Here is a 16,465-nt window from a genome sequence, read left to right as displayed (position 1 = left end):
GGGAGGGGAGGTGGAGTGCGGAGGGGAGGTGAGGGGAGGGGAGGTGGAGTGCGGAGGGGAGGTGAGGGGAGGGGAGGTGAGGGGAGGGGAGGTGGAGTGCGGAGGGGAGGTGAGGGGAGGGGAGGTGGAGTGCGGAGGGGAGGTGTGGGGAGGGGAGGTGGAGTGCGGAGGGGAGGTGAGGGGAGGGGAGGTGGAGTGGGGAGGGGAGGTGAGGGGAGGGGAGGTGAGGGGAGGGGAGGTGTGGGGAGGGGAGGTGGAGTGCGGAGGGGAGGTGAGGGGAGGGGAGGTGGAGTGCGGAGGGGAGGTGAGGGGAGGGGAGGTGAGGGGAGGGGAGGTGAGGGTAGAGGGAGGTGAGGGGAGGGGAGGTGAGGGGAGGGGAGGTAGAGTGCGGAGGGGAGGTGAGGGGAGGGGAGGTGAGGGGAGGGGAGGTGGAGTGCGGAGGGGAGGTGAGGGGAGGGGAGGTGGAGTGCGGAGGGGAGGTGAGGGGAGGGGAGGTGAGGGGAGGGGAGGTGTGGGGAGGGGAGGTGGAGTGCGGAGGGGAGGTGAGGGGAGGGGAGGTGGAGTGCGGAGGGGAGGTGAGGGGAGGGGAGGTGAGGGGAGGGGAGGTGTGGGGAGGGGAGGTGGAGTGCGGAGGGGAGGTGAGGGGAGGGGAGGTGGGCAGAGGCTGGAGGGAGATTAGCAGCAACACAAAGACCCCCGGTGCTGGACTCTGGTCGGTGAGGCAGGTGAGGATGGGAACGACTGGAGGGAGGTGATGTGGGGCTGGGGTGGTGCTGGGGGAGGGGACAGACATAGGGGGACCGGAGGAGGATCAGAAGGAATGAGAGAGGGGAACACACCAGAGGGGAAGCTTCCCAGAAATTGGAGAATTCATTCTTCATCCCATTGGGCTGTGGACTATCCGGGTGGGATACGAGGTGTTGCTCCTGCAGTTTGCACTGAGCCTCCCTCCGGCAGTGGAGGATGGACAGTCCGTGTGGGAATGCGAAGTGGAGTTGAGATACTACAGGGAGCTGGGGATGGACACTGAGGATGGAGCACAGGTGCTCTGTGCGTCAGTCACCCGGTCGCACTGATGTAGAGGAGGCCACATTGGGAGTACCGGTGCCGGGATGAGGTTACAGGAAGTGCCTCACCTGGAGGGGCTGTGTGGGGGGCCTGGGTGGTGGTGAGGGAGGAGGGGACGGCTGTGTTACACCTCCTACAGTTAGAAGGGAAAGTGCCAGGGGTCAGGGAGGGTGCGTGGACCAGGGAGTCATGGAAGGAGTGGTCCCTGTGGAAGGTGGACGGGTTGGGGAGGAGATGCGGCCGTTACAGCTGGCAGAGATGGCGAAGGATGATGTGCTGGCTGGCAAGGTGAAGGGTGGGGACCGGTTCTGTCTGCAGGGAGATGGGTGAGGGCAGAAGTCCGAGAGACAGAGTAGGAGGGAAGCTGGGCCGTGACACTGATTAGAGGAGATGTGGTGTTGGAAGGAGAGGACGGTCCTGAGTGGCAGGGACACTTTCCATTTGATTAGAGTCAAGAAGAGGTCTGATCGCACCATGGCTGCTACTGTATGGTCCTCTAAATGGTCAGAGGGTGAGAGAGGGGTGCATTCGCAGTGGGTGTGCAAGATCTACAGCATAGTGAGATTTTGCTGCCCACCTCTGGTCTGTGTCCTGCTGAATCCTTTGACAAACTTCCTCACTGTCCACAACTCTGTCAACCTTTATGTTGTCTGAAAACTTACTACCGAGCCACCTACATTTTAGTCCAAATCATTGAGATGCATCACAGAGAGAGGTCCCACTGATCCCTGCGGAGTGCCACAGGTCCCAGACCTCCAGTCAGAGAAACACGCCTCCACCACTGCCCTCTGTCCATGGGCACGTCATTGTGAACCCAACTACCAAGTCACCGTGGGTCCCAGGTGCCTTCACCTTGTGGCTCAGCTACCACGGGGGATGTCGTCAAAAGCTTCACTGCAACGTCCGTTGCCCTCCCCTCATCAATCATCTTCGTCAACCCAAACCCGGGGAGAGACTGAGTTGTGTTGATGTTCAAAGGGAGCCGGGCGTAGAAGATCACTGAGTTGTCTCGGGACGCTGTGAGTGGCGGGAAGGTTAATGCTGAGACTTAACTCTCTCCCAACAGAGTCAGTGTTACTACGAGGGCTCCGTCAGAAACTTCGCCGGATCTGCGGTGTCGGCCAGCACCTGCTCAGGACTCAGGTAAAACAGCTGCTGCTTCTCTGTCACTGGGGAGACTCGTGTAACAGTCCCATGATGTGGCCACAGCACTGTCAAAGTGCTGGGCCGTACCTGTCTCAGCAGAGTTCAGTTGGACAGTAAGTATCTTCTCTCCTTTCCTCCAGTGCTCTGGTTGTTCTCAGTAATCGAACTTACGTCATTGAATATCTTGAGGGATCTGAGCACGGACGACATTTGATGTACAGACCTGAAGATCTCAAGTCAGTGCCCAGTAGGTGTGGAGTCACAAACACATCCCCTGGATCAACCCTGGCTGAGGAGCTCCAGCAGTTCCATCGGGTGAGTTGGGTCTCTGTCAGCCCAGTTACGTTGCAGCTTTATAAAACACTGGTCAGACGGCATCTGGAGAATTTCATTCACTTCTGGTCACCCCATTACAGGAAGGAGGTGGGGGCTTTGGAGAGGGTGCAGACGAGGTTCACCAGGATGCTGTCTGGATTAGAGGGTACGAACTATAAGGAGAGGTTGGACAAACTTGGATTGTTCTCTCTGGAGCGGCAGAGGCTGAGGGGAGACCTGATAGAGGTTTATAAGATTATGAGAGGCAGAGATAGAGTAGACGGCCAGTATCTTTTTTCCAGGGTTGAAATGTCTAATACCAGAGGGCATGCATTTAAGGTGAGAGGGGGTAAGTTCAAAGGAGATGTGTGGGGCAAGTTTTTTACACAGGGAGCGGTGGGTGCCTGGAATGTGCTGCCAGGGGTTGGGGTTACGATAGAGGCGTTCATGAGGCTCTTAGACAGACAGATGAATGGGCAGAGAATGGAGGGATATGGACTTTGTGTAAGCAGGAGATTAGTTCAGTTGGTCGTTTAATTACTAGTTGGGCCGAAGGGCCTGTTCCTGTGCTGGACTGTTCTGTGTTCTATGCTCTAATACAAAAAGCCAAAGACCCCAGCACTGACTTCCAGCCAGAAAAACAATCCTTCACCACCACCCTCTGCCTCCTACAACTGAGAAGTTTTGGACAGTTGGTGACTGTGCCGTTTGCAGCCAAGATCAATGACCCGTGAGTTCTGCTTGTCAACCCTTCCCTTCAGGATCTTGGTCTGCAGGTGCTGTCTGGGCCCTCCTTGGCCAAGCCTTTGGTTGTCTGCTCTCACTTTCTGCTCCTGGGTTAGTGTGAACTCTTTGTTTGCCAATGGAGTGGTGCAGGGCCTTGGGAACTGATGGTTCAGAGTAGGTGGGTGATGGTTGGTGACCAGTGGTCCCGCCAGGTCTTGCTGCACAGGATCAGCTTCACCTGACCAGGATTCCCCTTGTTTTCAGATGAAGAAGATGGAATTGACAGAAGAGACAAAGTACGTGGAGCTGGTACTGGTAGCAGACAATGCAGAGGTGGGTGACTTCTCCCAATGTAGCTGACAGGAGAGAGCTGGGCCCTGAGTCAGGGTCAGCAACACCTGTTAAGGAGCAAGGTTGGAAAGGAAAGAGTGAGTCGGATCACAGTGAGATCACCCTGGGGACAGAGGTGGAGGTGGGGGGTGCGGGTGTAGACAGTGCAGTGACAAACACTCGTGGACGATAAGCTGGATTCCAGTGGCGAGCCAGCAGGTATGTGGGCAGTTAGGACAATCCTAGACACTGGGAGCAGTGAGCTGACCTCCGGAGGGTAAGGCACACAGAGACGGCGATCGTGAGATCGCTGGGAAAAAGCAAAGCCGCGAAGCAGGACTCCCTGCACCGCTGAAGAAATGAAAGAGGGCGTGGAGCCGCTGCCTCAGGGCTTCAGTGACACAGGTTCAATCCTGACCTCGGGTGCTATCTGCGTGGAGTTTGCACGTTCTCTCCGTGCCCGTGTGGGTTTTGTCTGGGTGTTCTGGTTTTTCCCAGCACTGGGGAATCAAGAACTAGAGGGCACAGGTTTAAGGTGAGAGGGGAGAAATTTAACAGGAACCTGAGGGGCAACTTCTTCACCCAGAGGGTGGTCAGTATATGGAACGAGCTGCCAGAGGAAGTAGGTGAGGCAGGTACATTAACAATGTTTAAAAGGTATCTGGGCAGGTCCATGGATGGGAAACATGGACTAATGGAACTACCTTAGATGGTCATCTTGGTCAGCATGAAAGAGTTGGGCCGAACGGCCTGTTTCCGTGCTGTATGACCCCCACATGCCAGAGACGCGAGGGTTGCACCTGCTGCTCCTGTGAGCACTCTGTCTATTGCTGTGTGTTACATGGTTGCCGTCTAACCAACGCCAGTGGCTGCAGCGTGCAACATGCTCTGCATATCCTCACTCCGGATTCTCTTCAGCACCTCCCAAAGCCACTCCCTCCCACACAAACAAAGGTGGGGGCAGCAGACCCAAGGGAACACCTCCTGGGTCAAGCATCATTGGCAGTCCTTCATAGACTCTGGGTCTGAATCCTGGACCTCCCTCCGTCCCTCCCTCCCTCCATCCCTCCCTCCCCTCGCTCCTTCCCTCCCTCCCTCTCTCCCTCTCTCCCCTCCCTCCCTCCCCTCCCTCCATCCCTCCCTCCCCTCCCTCCTTCCCTCCCTCCCTCCATCCTTCCCTCTCTCCCTCCCTCTCTCCCTCCCTCCCTCCTTCCCTCCCTCCATCCCTCCCTCCCCTCCCTCCTTCCCTCCCTCCCTCCGTCCTTCCCTCTCTCCCTCCCTCTCTCCCTCCCTCTCTCCATCCCTCCCTCCCCTCCCTCCTTCCCTCACTCCCTCCATCCTTCCCTCTCTCCCTCCCTCTCTCCCTCCCTCCTTCCCTCCCTCCCTCCCTCCCTCCTTCCCAATACTGTGGGAGCACCTTCACCTGTACCAGACCAATGTCTACAGTGAGCATTTGTGTCGCCAGGAAAGGTTCAACAGACCAGACTTGTATCACTGGAGTTCAGAAGAATGAGAGGCCACTTGATCGATGAGGCAGAACCATAGAACCATAGAACAATACAGCACAATACAGGCCCTTCGGCCCACCATGTTGTGCCGCCCTTCAAACCACTCCTAAGACTATCTACCCCCTTCCTCCCATATATCCCTCTATCTTAAATTCCTCCATGTGCTTATCTAACAATCTCTTAAGCTTGACCAATGTATCAGCCTCCACCACCACCCCAGGCAGCGCATCCCACGCCCCAACCACTCTCTGGGTGAAAAACCTCCCTCTGATATCTCCCTTGAACTTCCCACCCATTAGCTTAGGGCCATGCCCTCTTGTATTGAGCATTGGTGCCCTGGGAAAGAGGTGCTGGCTGTCTACTCTATCTATTCCTCTTAATATTTTGTACACCTCTATCATGTCTCCCCTCATCCTCCTTCTCTCCAATGAGTAAAGCCCTAGCTCCCTTAGTCTCTCCTCATAATGCATACTCTCTAATCCAGGCAGCATCCTGGTAAATCTCCTCCGCACCCTTTCTAACGCCTCCACATCTTTCCTATAATGAGGCGAGCAGAACTGGACACAACAGTCTAAGTGTGGTCTAACCAGAGTTTTGTAAAGCTGCATCATTACTTCGTAGCTCTTAAACTCGATCCCACAACTTATGAAAGCTAACATCCCATAAGCTTTCTTAAACGTATGGGAACTGGGAACAAGGGAATGTCTTGAGGAAGATAGAGGGTGTATATCAGGAACAAGAGGGTAGCCAGGAAAAGAGTCACCTTCGGGACCAAAGGCATAATCTGTGTGTGGAGCCGGGGATGTGGGCAAGGTCTGAAACACTACAGCACGCGAACAGGCCCTTCAGCCCACCAGGTCTCCAATTTAAACAAAACCTATCTGCCTGCACATGGTCTACACTCCTCCACTCCCTGCTGGTCCTGTCTGGATTTAAATGCCTCTTAAACATTGCGATTGCATCTACTTCCAACACCTCCCCTGGCAGTGTGTTCCAGCTATCTACCACACTCTGTGTCAAAAAACTTGCTCCATAAATCTCCTTTAAATTTCCCCCCTCACCTTAAAACTATGCCCTCTAGCCACAGAGTAATACAGCATGAAAACAGGCCCTTTGGCCCAACTCATGCATGCCAGCCAAGATGCCCACCAAGCTAGTCCTGTTTGCCTGTGTTTGGCCCATATAGCTCAAAACCCCTCCTAACCATGTCCCTGTCCAAGTGCCTTTTGAATGTTGTTAATGTACCTGCCTCACCCACTTCCTCTGGCAGCTCGTTTTTTTTTAATAATAAACGTTTATTCGCTAAAAGTACTGCAAAAGACAACCAGTGTCAATACACGACATCTAATACAGAAAAGAAGAAACTACGCAACAACATACTACGGTAGAGAATGCAACTAATACTAACGAAACACACACGCGACGCTACACCCGTCAACACGACACCCGACACTTCAAATAAGAATCGCGTTTGTACCGTCCACCACACACGCGATCCCCTGAGGCGCCCACCGAGCGCAGAACTCGGCCAGGGTGCCCGCGGAAACCGCGTGCTCCCTCTCTAAATGCACCCGCGCGCGCAAGTAAGCGTGGAAGACGGGCAGGCAGGCCGACCTGCCGGAACCCTCGGCTGCCCGCCGCCGCGTCCCGTGGATGGCCAGCTTAGCCAGGCCCAGCAGGAGACCCACTAGGAGATCCGCCGTGCGCCCCTCCCCGCTCCGCACCGGGTGCCCATAGACCAACAGCGCCGGGCTGAAGTGCAGCCAGAACTTCAGCAGCAGCCCCCGCAGATACTCGAAGAGGGGCTACAACTTCTCACACTCCGTGTACACGTGGTACACCGTCTCCTCCCGGCCGCAGAAGTGACAAGCGGCTGGGGTGTCGGTGAACCGGCTCAGGAACCGGTTGCACGGCACGGCCCAGTGCAGCACCCTCCACCCCAGGTCCCCGATGTACAGCGGGAGGACTCCCGCGTAGAGAGACCCCCACAGGGGATGGCCCTCGCCGCCCACCGGCAAGACGGACCGCCACGGCATGTCCGGCCGGCAGACCAGAGCGAGGAAGTGAAAGGTGTGCAGGAGCAGCCCAGACAAGAACTGCCTCGGCGCCTCGCAGAACGGCACCGTCGGCGTGTCCGCCAGGCGGCTCAGGTTGTGCCGAGCCGCCTCCCGCGAGAGAAGCCGGGCTCTGGGCCCGACCAGCAACTCCGGCGGGGCCGGCGCAGCCGGGACCCCCCCGGCGCCCATCGGGACCGGAGGGGGAGCGGCCGCGCGCTCGCCGCACGACACCGCGCCCCATGCCTGCATCAGATCCCGGTAGAACCCGGGCAGTTCCCGCAGGGCGGCTCAGCCGCCGCCCACCGCCGGGAGACGCGCCCCCTCCCGGAGGCAGCGTCCCCGGCAGAGGAAGTAGGTGGCCAGCGCGTGCCACCGCGGGGGGTGCTCTGTGTACAGGTACCTCTGCAGCGCCCGGAGGCGGAGGGCCGCCAGCTGGGTGCGCACGCACACCAGCGACTGACCCCCCTCCACTGACGGCAGACTCAGGACCGCCACTGAGACCCAGTGCCTCCGGCCGCCCCAGAAGAAGCCCGTCGACCTCCTCTGGGTGGTGGCGACGAAGACGTTGGGCGGCACCAGCGTGGCCAGCCGGTACCACAGCATGGAGGCCACCAGCTGGTTGATGACCAGCGCCCTGCCCCGGAACGAGATCGCCCGGAGCAGACCCGACCAGTGCCCCAGTCGGGCAGAGACTTTCGCCCCCAACTCCTGCCAGTTCGCCGGCCAGGACTCCTTGGCCGGGGACAGGTAGACCCCCAGGTAGAGGAGGTGCGAGGTGCTCCACTCGAAGGGCTGCAACTCCCCCGGCAGGGAGTCCGCCTGCCACGGACCCACTAGCAGACCCGAGCACTTCGCCCAGTCGATCCTGGAGGAGGACGCGGCCGAGTAGACCTGCTGGCACTCGTGCATCCTCCGCAGATCCGCGGGGTCGGTGACTGCCAGGAGGACGTCATCGGCATAAGCCGAGAGGACGACCTCCGTCGCCGGCTCGCGCAGCACCAGACCCGTCAGACGCTTCCAAAGGAGGCACAGGAATGGCTCGACACAGACCGAGTACAACTGCCCCGACATGGGGCACCCCTGATGCACCCCCCTCCCGAAGCGAAAGGGCGCCGTCAAGGACCCATTGACCTTGACGAGGCTGTCCGCGGCGGCGTACAGCAGCCGGACGCAGGCCACGAAATGCGGTCCGAGCCTGAACGCGCGCAGAGTCCCGAACAGGTACTCTGGCAGCTCGTTCCATATACTGACCGCCCCCTGCGTGAAGAAGTTGCCCCTCAGGTCTCTTTTAAATCTTTCCCTCTCACCTTAAACCTATGCCCTCTAGTTTTTTAGTTCCCCTTCCCTGTGAAAAAGACTGAGTGCATTCACCCTGTCTACACCCCTCATGATTTTATACACCTCTATAATGTCACCCCTCAATCTCCCACACTCCAAGGAATAAAGACCTCGCCTGCCCAACCTCTCTCTATAACTCAGGCCCTTGAGTCCTGCTGGCTTTCTTGTAAATCTTTTCTGCACTTTTTCCAGGTTAATGATGTTCTTCCTGTAACAGGGCAACCAAAACCGTACTCAATGCTCCAAGTGCGGCCTCAACAATGTGTCGTACAACTGCAAAAAACATCACAACTCCCATACTCAATGCTCTGACTGATGAAGGCCAGTGTGCCAAACACCTTCTTCACCACCCCATCTACCTGTGAGGCCACTTTCAGTGAACTCTGCACTTACACTGCTAGGTCCCTTTGTTCCACAACACCCCCAGGCCCGACCATTCACTTTATAAATCCTACCCCCATTCAACTTCCCAAAATGCAACACTTTGCACTTATTCCAATTGAAAGCCATTTGCCAATTCTTGGTCCACTTACCTAGCTTGACTGTCTACGACACCACCAATTTTAGTATCATCTGCAAACTTACTAACCATGCCTTGTGCATTCACATCCAAATCATTTGTGTAAACAAAGAACAACAAAGATCCCAGCACCGACTCCTGAGGCACACCACTAGCCTGAGAAGCAATCTTCAACCATCATCCTCTGCTTCCTACCATTGAACCAATTATGAATCCAATTAGCCATCTCTCCGGGATGCTATGTCATCTAGATTAGCCTGCCATGCGGGACTTTGTCAAAGGCCTTGCTAAAGTCCGTATCGATGAGGCTGAGTACTGCCTCATCAATCAAGTGGCCTCTCATTCTTCTAAACTCCAGCGATACAAGTCTGGTCTGTTGATCTCTTTGAAAAACTCTAAGAGATTTGTCAGGCACGATTTCCCACACACAAAGCTATGTTGGATATCCCTAATTAGACGTCTATCCAATGTTTGATAGATCCTGTCCCTCAGAATCCCCTCCAGTAACTTACCCACCACTGATGTCAGACTCACCGGCCTGTAGTTCCCCGGCTTGTCTTCGTTGTCCTTCTTAAATAACAGTATAACATTAGCCGCCCTGCAGTCGTCCGGAACTTCACCTGTGGCTAAAGGTGAAGCAAATATCTCTGAGACGGCCTCCGCAATTTTTTCCCTAGCTTCCAACAAGGTCTGAGGATGCATTCGGTCAGGCCCTGGGGATTTATCCACATTAATGTGCTTTAAGGCTGCCAATACCTAATATTTGACATTTCCATCCTGGGAAAAAGATTCTGTCCACCCTATGTACACCTCTCATAATGTTATCTACTTCCATCAGGCTACCCCTTGGCCTTCAATGCCAGAGAGGAAACATCCCAAGTTTGTCCGACTTCTCCTTATAGCAAATACTCTCTAATCCAGGCAGCATCCTGGTGAACCTCCTCTGCACCCTCTCTAGAGCCCCCACACCCTTCCAGTAATGGGGTGACCAGAACTGCACACAATGCTCCAAATGAATACTTCTCATCTGTATTCACCAAGGAGAAGGACACAGAGGCTAGTGAGCTCAGAGAGGGCTGCGCTGGTCATCTGGAGCAGGTCAGTATTAAGGAGGGGCAGGTGTTAGATGTCTTGGAGCACAGAAGGTGGATAATTCCCCAAAGCCAGTATCTAGAACTGGGACCCAGTTTCAGAAGATGGGGTCAGATGGAAATGAGAAGTTTCTTCTCTCTGAGTGGTGAATCTCTGGAATTCTCTCCCCCAGGGGCCTGCAGAAGTGGAATCATTGAGTAATGCAAGATGGACACAGGTGGATATTGGGGAGTAGTGGGGCAGACAGATAATTTGCTCACTGAACCACATCCAATCACCTGGTTATTTTTCAGTACCTGAATCAGCGGAAGAATAAAGATGCTGTGGTGAAGCGGATGCTCAATATTGCAAACACAGTGGACTTGGTGAGTGTGTGGAGCATGCGTCCCCAGCGATGGCAGCCTTGTCTTCTGCTGAACCCACTCCAGCAATGAACTCTCCTCCTCACCTCGGGCAGGACAGAACCACCATTAGAGGCGGTCACTCACAGTGCTTGAACGTGGGAGCATCCACCGCTCCCACTGTGCACGTCCCAGCCCCTCGCCTGCCGCGGGTTTTCCGCCATCCCCCTCTCCCCGTGTTTCCCTCTCACGTACGCAGTGCAGCATCAATGGCAGCACACGTGATGCCTACATGATCCACCAGCTGCTGCAGAGCCATGGTTGCAGGTTGACCAGGGTCAGGACCAGGGCAGAGAGATGGTGAAATTGAGGGTTACAGCGGACAGACACAGTGGGCCCCAGCTCCACCTTGGTGCCACTCAGTGAATGGCCCATATGTTCCAGGAAACAATGACCACTTCCTAACTCTTCTCCCTCCTGCAGTACTACAGACCGCTGAACGTCCGTATAGCTCTGATTGGAGTCGATGTGTGGTCAAAGAACCAAGTCACAGTGGACAGAAATCCTCAGAAAATGCTGTCCCGATTCCTTCAGTGGAGGAAGAGTACCCTGCTCCCACGACAGTACAACGACAACGCCCAGCTCATCCTGTGAGTACCTGACACCTGGCACAAACCATAGAACATGGAACGGTACAGCACACAACAGGCCCTTCAGCCCACAATGTTGTGCTGACACAGCTATTCCCTCCTACCTACAGAATGCCCATGTCCCTCCATTTTCCTCTCATTCATTTGCCCATCCAAGCCCCTCTTAAAAGCTCCCAGTCAATTTGCCTCCACCACCCTATCAGGCAGCACATTCCAAACATCCACCACTCTCTCAGTAAAAAACATACCCCTCACGTCTGTTCTGAACCTACCCCCTCTTACCTTAAGTGCACGCCCTCTGGTATTGGATCACACAATAATGGGAAAAGGATGGGCAGGCACGGTAGCATAGTGGTTAGTGCAACGCTTTACCGCGCCAGCGACCCGGGTTCAAATCCAGCCGCTGTCTGTAAGGAGTTTGTACGTTCTCCCCGTGTCTGCGTGGGTTTCCTCCGGGTGCTCCGGCTTCGTCCCACATTCCAAAGACATACAGCTTAGGAAGTTATGGGCATGCTATGTTGGCGCCGGAAGCGTGGCGACACTTGTGGGCTGCCCCCCAAAAATCACTACGCAAAAGATGTATTTCACTGTGTGTTTTGAGGTACATGTGACTAATAAAGATCTTGTCTTATCTTACTGCTTGTCCACCCTATCTATGCCCCTCATAATTTTATACACTTCCAACAGGTCACCCCTCAGCCTCTGCCACTCCAGAGAAAAGAGCCCAAGTTTGTCCAGCCTCTCCTGATAGCACATGCCCTCTAATCCAGGCAGCATCGTAGTAAACCTCCTCTGCATCCTCTCTAAAGCCTCGACATCCTTCCTGTAGTGAAGTGACCAGAATTATACGCAATACTCTAAATGCAGCCTAACCACAGTTCTATAGAGATGCATCATAACTTCTTGACCCCTATACTCAATACCCCGATTAATAAATGCAAGCAGTCCATAAGCTGCCTTAACCACCCTGTCCACCTGTGTAGCCACTTTCAATGAGTCATGGACTTGCACCCCAAGGTCTCTCTGCTCTTCAACACTGTTAAGGGTCTTGTCCTTTAAAGTGTACCCTCTCTTGACATTAGTCCTACCAAGGTGCAACACTTCACATTTATCCGGGTTAAACCCCATCTGCCATTTCTCTGCCCACATCTGCAGCTGATCTACATCACGCTGTATCTGTCGCCAGTGTTTTACACTATTCACAACTCCACCAATCTTGGTATCTTCTGAAAACTTACCAACCCACCCATCAACATACTCATCCAGGTCATTTAGCAACATAGAAACGTAGAAAACCTGCAGCACAATTCAGGTCCTTCAGCCCACAAAGCTGTGCCAAACATGTCCCTACCCTAGAAATTACTAGGCTTACCCATAGCCCTCTATTTTTCTCAGCTCCATGTACCTATCCAATAGTCTCTTGAAAGACCCTATCGTATCAGCCTCCACCACCGCTGCCGGCAGCCCATTCCACACACTCACCACTCCCTGAGTAAAAAATTTATCCCTGACATCTCCTCTATACCTGCTCCCCAGCACCTTAAACCTGTGTCCTCTTGAGGCCACCATTTCAGCTCTGGGGAAAAGTCTCTGACTATCCACACGATCAATACCTCTCATCATCTTATACACCTCTACGAGGTCACCCCTCATCCTCCGTCACTCCATGTACATCACAAACAGAAGAGGTCCCAATGCAGATCCCTGCAGAACTCCACTACTCACAGGCCTGCAGCCTGAATAAGTCCATTCAGCCACCACCCTCTGTCTTCTGTGGGCAAACCAGTTCTGGACCCCATGCATCCCAACTTTCTTGATTAACCTTTTATGTGGGAGGTTATCTGAACCAACCCTACTATCTGAATTGGTTTCTTCATTTGTTTGTTTTTGAGATCCGGCAAAGGCAGCATTTATTGTCCATCCCAAACCACGCTTGAGAAGGAGGGTGTGAGCCACCCTCTTGAACACTGCTCTTGTGCTGAAGGTGCTCCCACAGTGCTCCTGGGAGTATGTTCCAGGTGTAGGGCTGGTGCTGGGGACGGGCCACTGGTTCTCTCTGAGACCTGATGGCACATCACTTGGAGGGAATACGTTGGTGGAGGCATCAAATGTCACCACCGTATTCACATGCACCGACCGCCCGTCCTTGGTGGGAGAGCCCAAGGGGTGAAAGGGTGCAGTAGGAGCACTCTGGGCGATCGTTGCAGTGTGTTTTGGAGACAGTACACAATGCAGTGGTGTGCTCCACTAGTGAGGGAGTGACAGGGTGGTGGATGGGCGCCAGGAAAGTGGACGGTTTTGTCCTGGATGGTACTGAGCTTTTTGACTGTTTATTGGTGCTGAAATCATTCAGCAAGTGGAGAGTGTTCCATCAAACTCCTGAGTTGTCCTTGGAGATGGTGGACAGGTTTGAGATGTCAGGAGGTGAGTCACCTGCCACAGGATACCCAGCCTCAGAACTGCCCCATAGGTACAACGTTTCTGTAGCTCGTGCACATGGGTGAATGGGGAGCCTCAGCGTGTGGAAGCTCAGCCACTGAACGCCAAGGGTAGGGGGTCGCACCCTCTTGTCAGAGGTGGTCATCACAGACGTGGCTGGACCGTTACTTGCTGCTTTGGAGAGAAGATTTGGTCAAGATCACAGAACATAGAACACTACAGCACAGTACAGGCCCTTCGGCCCACAGTGTTGTGCCGACATTTTATCCTGCTCTAAGATCTATCTAACCCTTCCCTCCCACATAGCCCTCCATTTCTCCATCATTCATGTGTCTATCTAAGAGTTTCTTAAATGTCCCTAATGTATCTGCCCCCACCACCTCCCCCCTGACATCCCTCCTACACCTTCCTCCAATCACTTTAAATTTATGTCCCCTTGTGTTAGCCATTGTCACCCTGGGAAAAAGTCTCTGACTGTCTACTCGATCTATGCCTCTTATCATCTTGTACACCTCTATCAAGTCACCTCTCATCCTCCTTCTCTCCAAAGAGAAAAGCCCTAGCTTGCTCAATCTATCCTCATAAGACATGCTCTCCATCCAGGCAACATCCTGGTAAATCTCCTCTGCACCCTCTCTAAAGCTTCCACATCCTTCTGATAATGAGGTGACCAGAACTGAACACAATACTTCGTGTGGTCTGACCAGAGTTCTGTAGAGCTGCAACATCACCTCGCGGATCTTGAACTCAATACCCCGACTAATGAAGGCCAACACTCCATTCACCTTCTTAACAACCCTATCGACCTGCGTGGCAACCTTGAGGGATCTATGGACGTGGGCCCCAAGATCCCTCTGTTCCTCCACACTGCTAAGAGTCCTGCCGTTAACCTCGTATTCTGCCTTCAAATTTGATCTCCCCAAATGTATCACTTCACACTTATCCGGGTTGAACTCCATCTGCCATTTCTCTGCTGCTACTGGGGGGGGGGGGGGGGGGGGTCTGTAGAATACTCCCAATAGAGTGATCGCTCCCTTCCTGTTTCTGACTTCCACGCACACTGACTCAGTGGATGATCCCTCCAGGACGTCCTCCCTTTCTACAGCTCTGACACTGTCCCTGATCAGCAAAGCCACTCCCCCACATCTCTTACCTCCGTCCCTGTCCCTTTTGAAACATCTAAACCCTGGAATATCCAGCAGCCATTCCTGCCCTTGTGACAGCCAAGTCTCTGTAATGGCCACCACGTCGTAGTTCCACGTACTTACCCACGCTCTAAGTTCATCAGCCTTGTTCCTGATACTTCTCGCATTAAAGCAGACACACTTCAGCCCATCCAACTGACTGCAATTTTGCCCTTTCAACTGCCTCTCTTTCCTCAGTCTGTCTACACTCTGCATCTACTTGTACAGTAAATGAACGAAGCTCTGACCTATCACTCTGGTTCCCATCCCCCTGCCAAACTAGTTTAAACCCTCCTCAACAGTTCTAGCAAACCTGCCGGCAAGAACATTGGTCCCCCTCCAGTTCAGGTGTAACCTGTCTCTTTCTTTCTTTCTTTTTCAATCTTTTCATTGAACTTCAAATTAATTCAAATTAGTATACGTAACATTAGTGATGATACACACGGTGCGAGGAGATCGGGGTAACAATCAGAACAGTTAATGTATATACTCACAAGGAGTAAAAATGTAATGTGGACCTCCTGCTCTCGCTAAGTGAGCATGATACAAAAAAAATTGAGAAGAGATTTGATGATATGAAAAGAGACCCCCCAAATCAAAAAATAACAATAAACAAAAACAAACCAAAAACTTCAAAAAAAACTGGACTGATATTTCTTTGGTTAAAAAAAACATTATCATGTCATCAGCTCCACTCCTCTGCATTCAAGGGTTATTGAGACGGTCGAGAAAGGTCAGCTTATGTCGTATGGAAGTACTGAATAAATGGACTCCAAACTTCCTCAAATTTAAGCAAAGGATCAACAGTGCCACTCCTAATTTTTTCTAAGTTTAAACATGTTATAGTTTGATAAAACCGTTGAAATGTGGTAGGAGGTATAGGGTCCTTCCATTTAAATAGGATGGATCTTTTGGCCATTAATGTAACATATGCAATCATACGACAAGCTGAAGCAGATAGATGGCCAGAAACCCATCCCTTTTGTACAGTTCATGTCTGGTTTAAGCAAAATAAATAGAAGAAAGTTGTTCCCTGGAGAATGTTTACACTGAGTGACTCACCTCCTAACCCCCCAAACCTATGTACAATCAATAAGGCACAAGTCAAATGCCTAACGGACACCAGCCTCCCCTCCTTGGACTCTGTCTTTACCTCTTGCTGCCTTGGTGAAGCAGCCAGCATAATCAAAGACCCCACCCACCCGGGACATTCTCTCTTCTCTCCTCTTCCATCGGGTAAAAGATACAGGAGCCTGAGGGCACGTACCACCAGACTCAAGGACAGCTTCTACCCCACTGTGATAAGACTATTGAATGGTTCCCTTAATCAATGAGATGGACTCTGACCTCACGATCTACCTTGTTGTGACCTTGCACCTTATTGCACTGCACTCTCTCTGTAGCTGTGACACTTTGTACTGTTATTGTTTTTACCTGTACTACCTCAATGCACTCTGTACTATCTCAACGTAACTGCACTGTGTAATGAACTGACCTGTGCGATCGGTTTGTAAGACAAGTTTTTCACTGGACCTCGGTACAAGTGACAATAATAAACCAAGACCAAAGTGTGTGAACACTGGCCACGTGCCTGGATGAGTGTGACTCCAACAGACCAGCCAGGGAAAAGAACTTGCTGATTGGCACCCCGTCCTGCAGCCCAATTCATTCCTGCCTTCCGTGTTGTCCAAGGCTGCTGTGTACTGCTACCAAATACACAACCGACGTTTTCAGAACAGCTGCTTCAAAAC

The 16,465-nt window shown here is 53.2% G+C and overlaps 2 protein-coding genes across 3 annotated transcripts in view; one reads left to right on the top strand and one right to left on the bottom strand.

The window, feature by feature from the left end:
* LOC127567459 (uncharacterized) overlaps nt 1–16,465 on the bottom strand; it is a 453,787-nt gene that overhangs the window by 378,373 nt on the left and 58,949 nt on the right. The window lies entirely within an intron of this gene.
* The window catches only part of LOC127579796 (disintegrin and metalloproteinase domain-containing protein 12-like), a 78,440-nt gene that overhangs the window by 25,396 nt on the left and 36,579 nt on the right, over nt 1–16,465 (top strand). Inside the window, exons 7-11 of the mRNA XM_052032738.1 lie at nt 2,135–2,211; nt 2,355–2,529; nt 3,520–3,588; nt 10,394–10,465; nt 10,925–11,091. Coding sequence (XP_051888698.1) covers nt 2,135–2,211; nt 2,355–2,529; nt 3,520–3,588; nt 10,394–10,465; nt 10,925–11,091 — 560 coding nt within the window. The remainder of the gene's footprint in view (nt 1–2,134; nt 2,212–2,354; nt 2,530–3,519; nt 3,589–10,393; nt 10,466–10,924; nt 11,092–16,465) is intronic.

Source organism: Pristis pectinata, chromosome 2 (genome assembly GCF_009764475.1).
Source record: "Pristis pectinata isolate sPriPec2 chromosome 2, sPriPec2.1.pri, whole genome shotgun sequence".
NCBI lineage: Eukaryota > Metazoa > Chordata > Chondrichthyes > Rhinopristiformes > Pristidae > Pristis > Pristis pectinata.
This window is presented reverse-complemented; position numbering and strand designations above follow the sequence as displayed.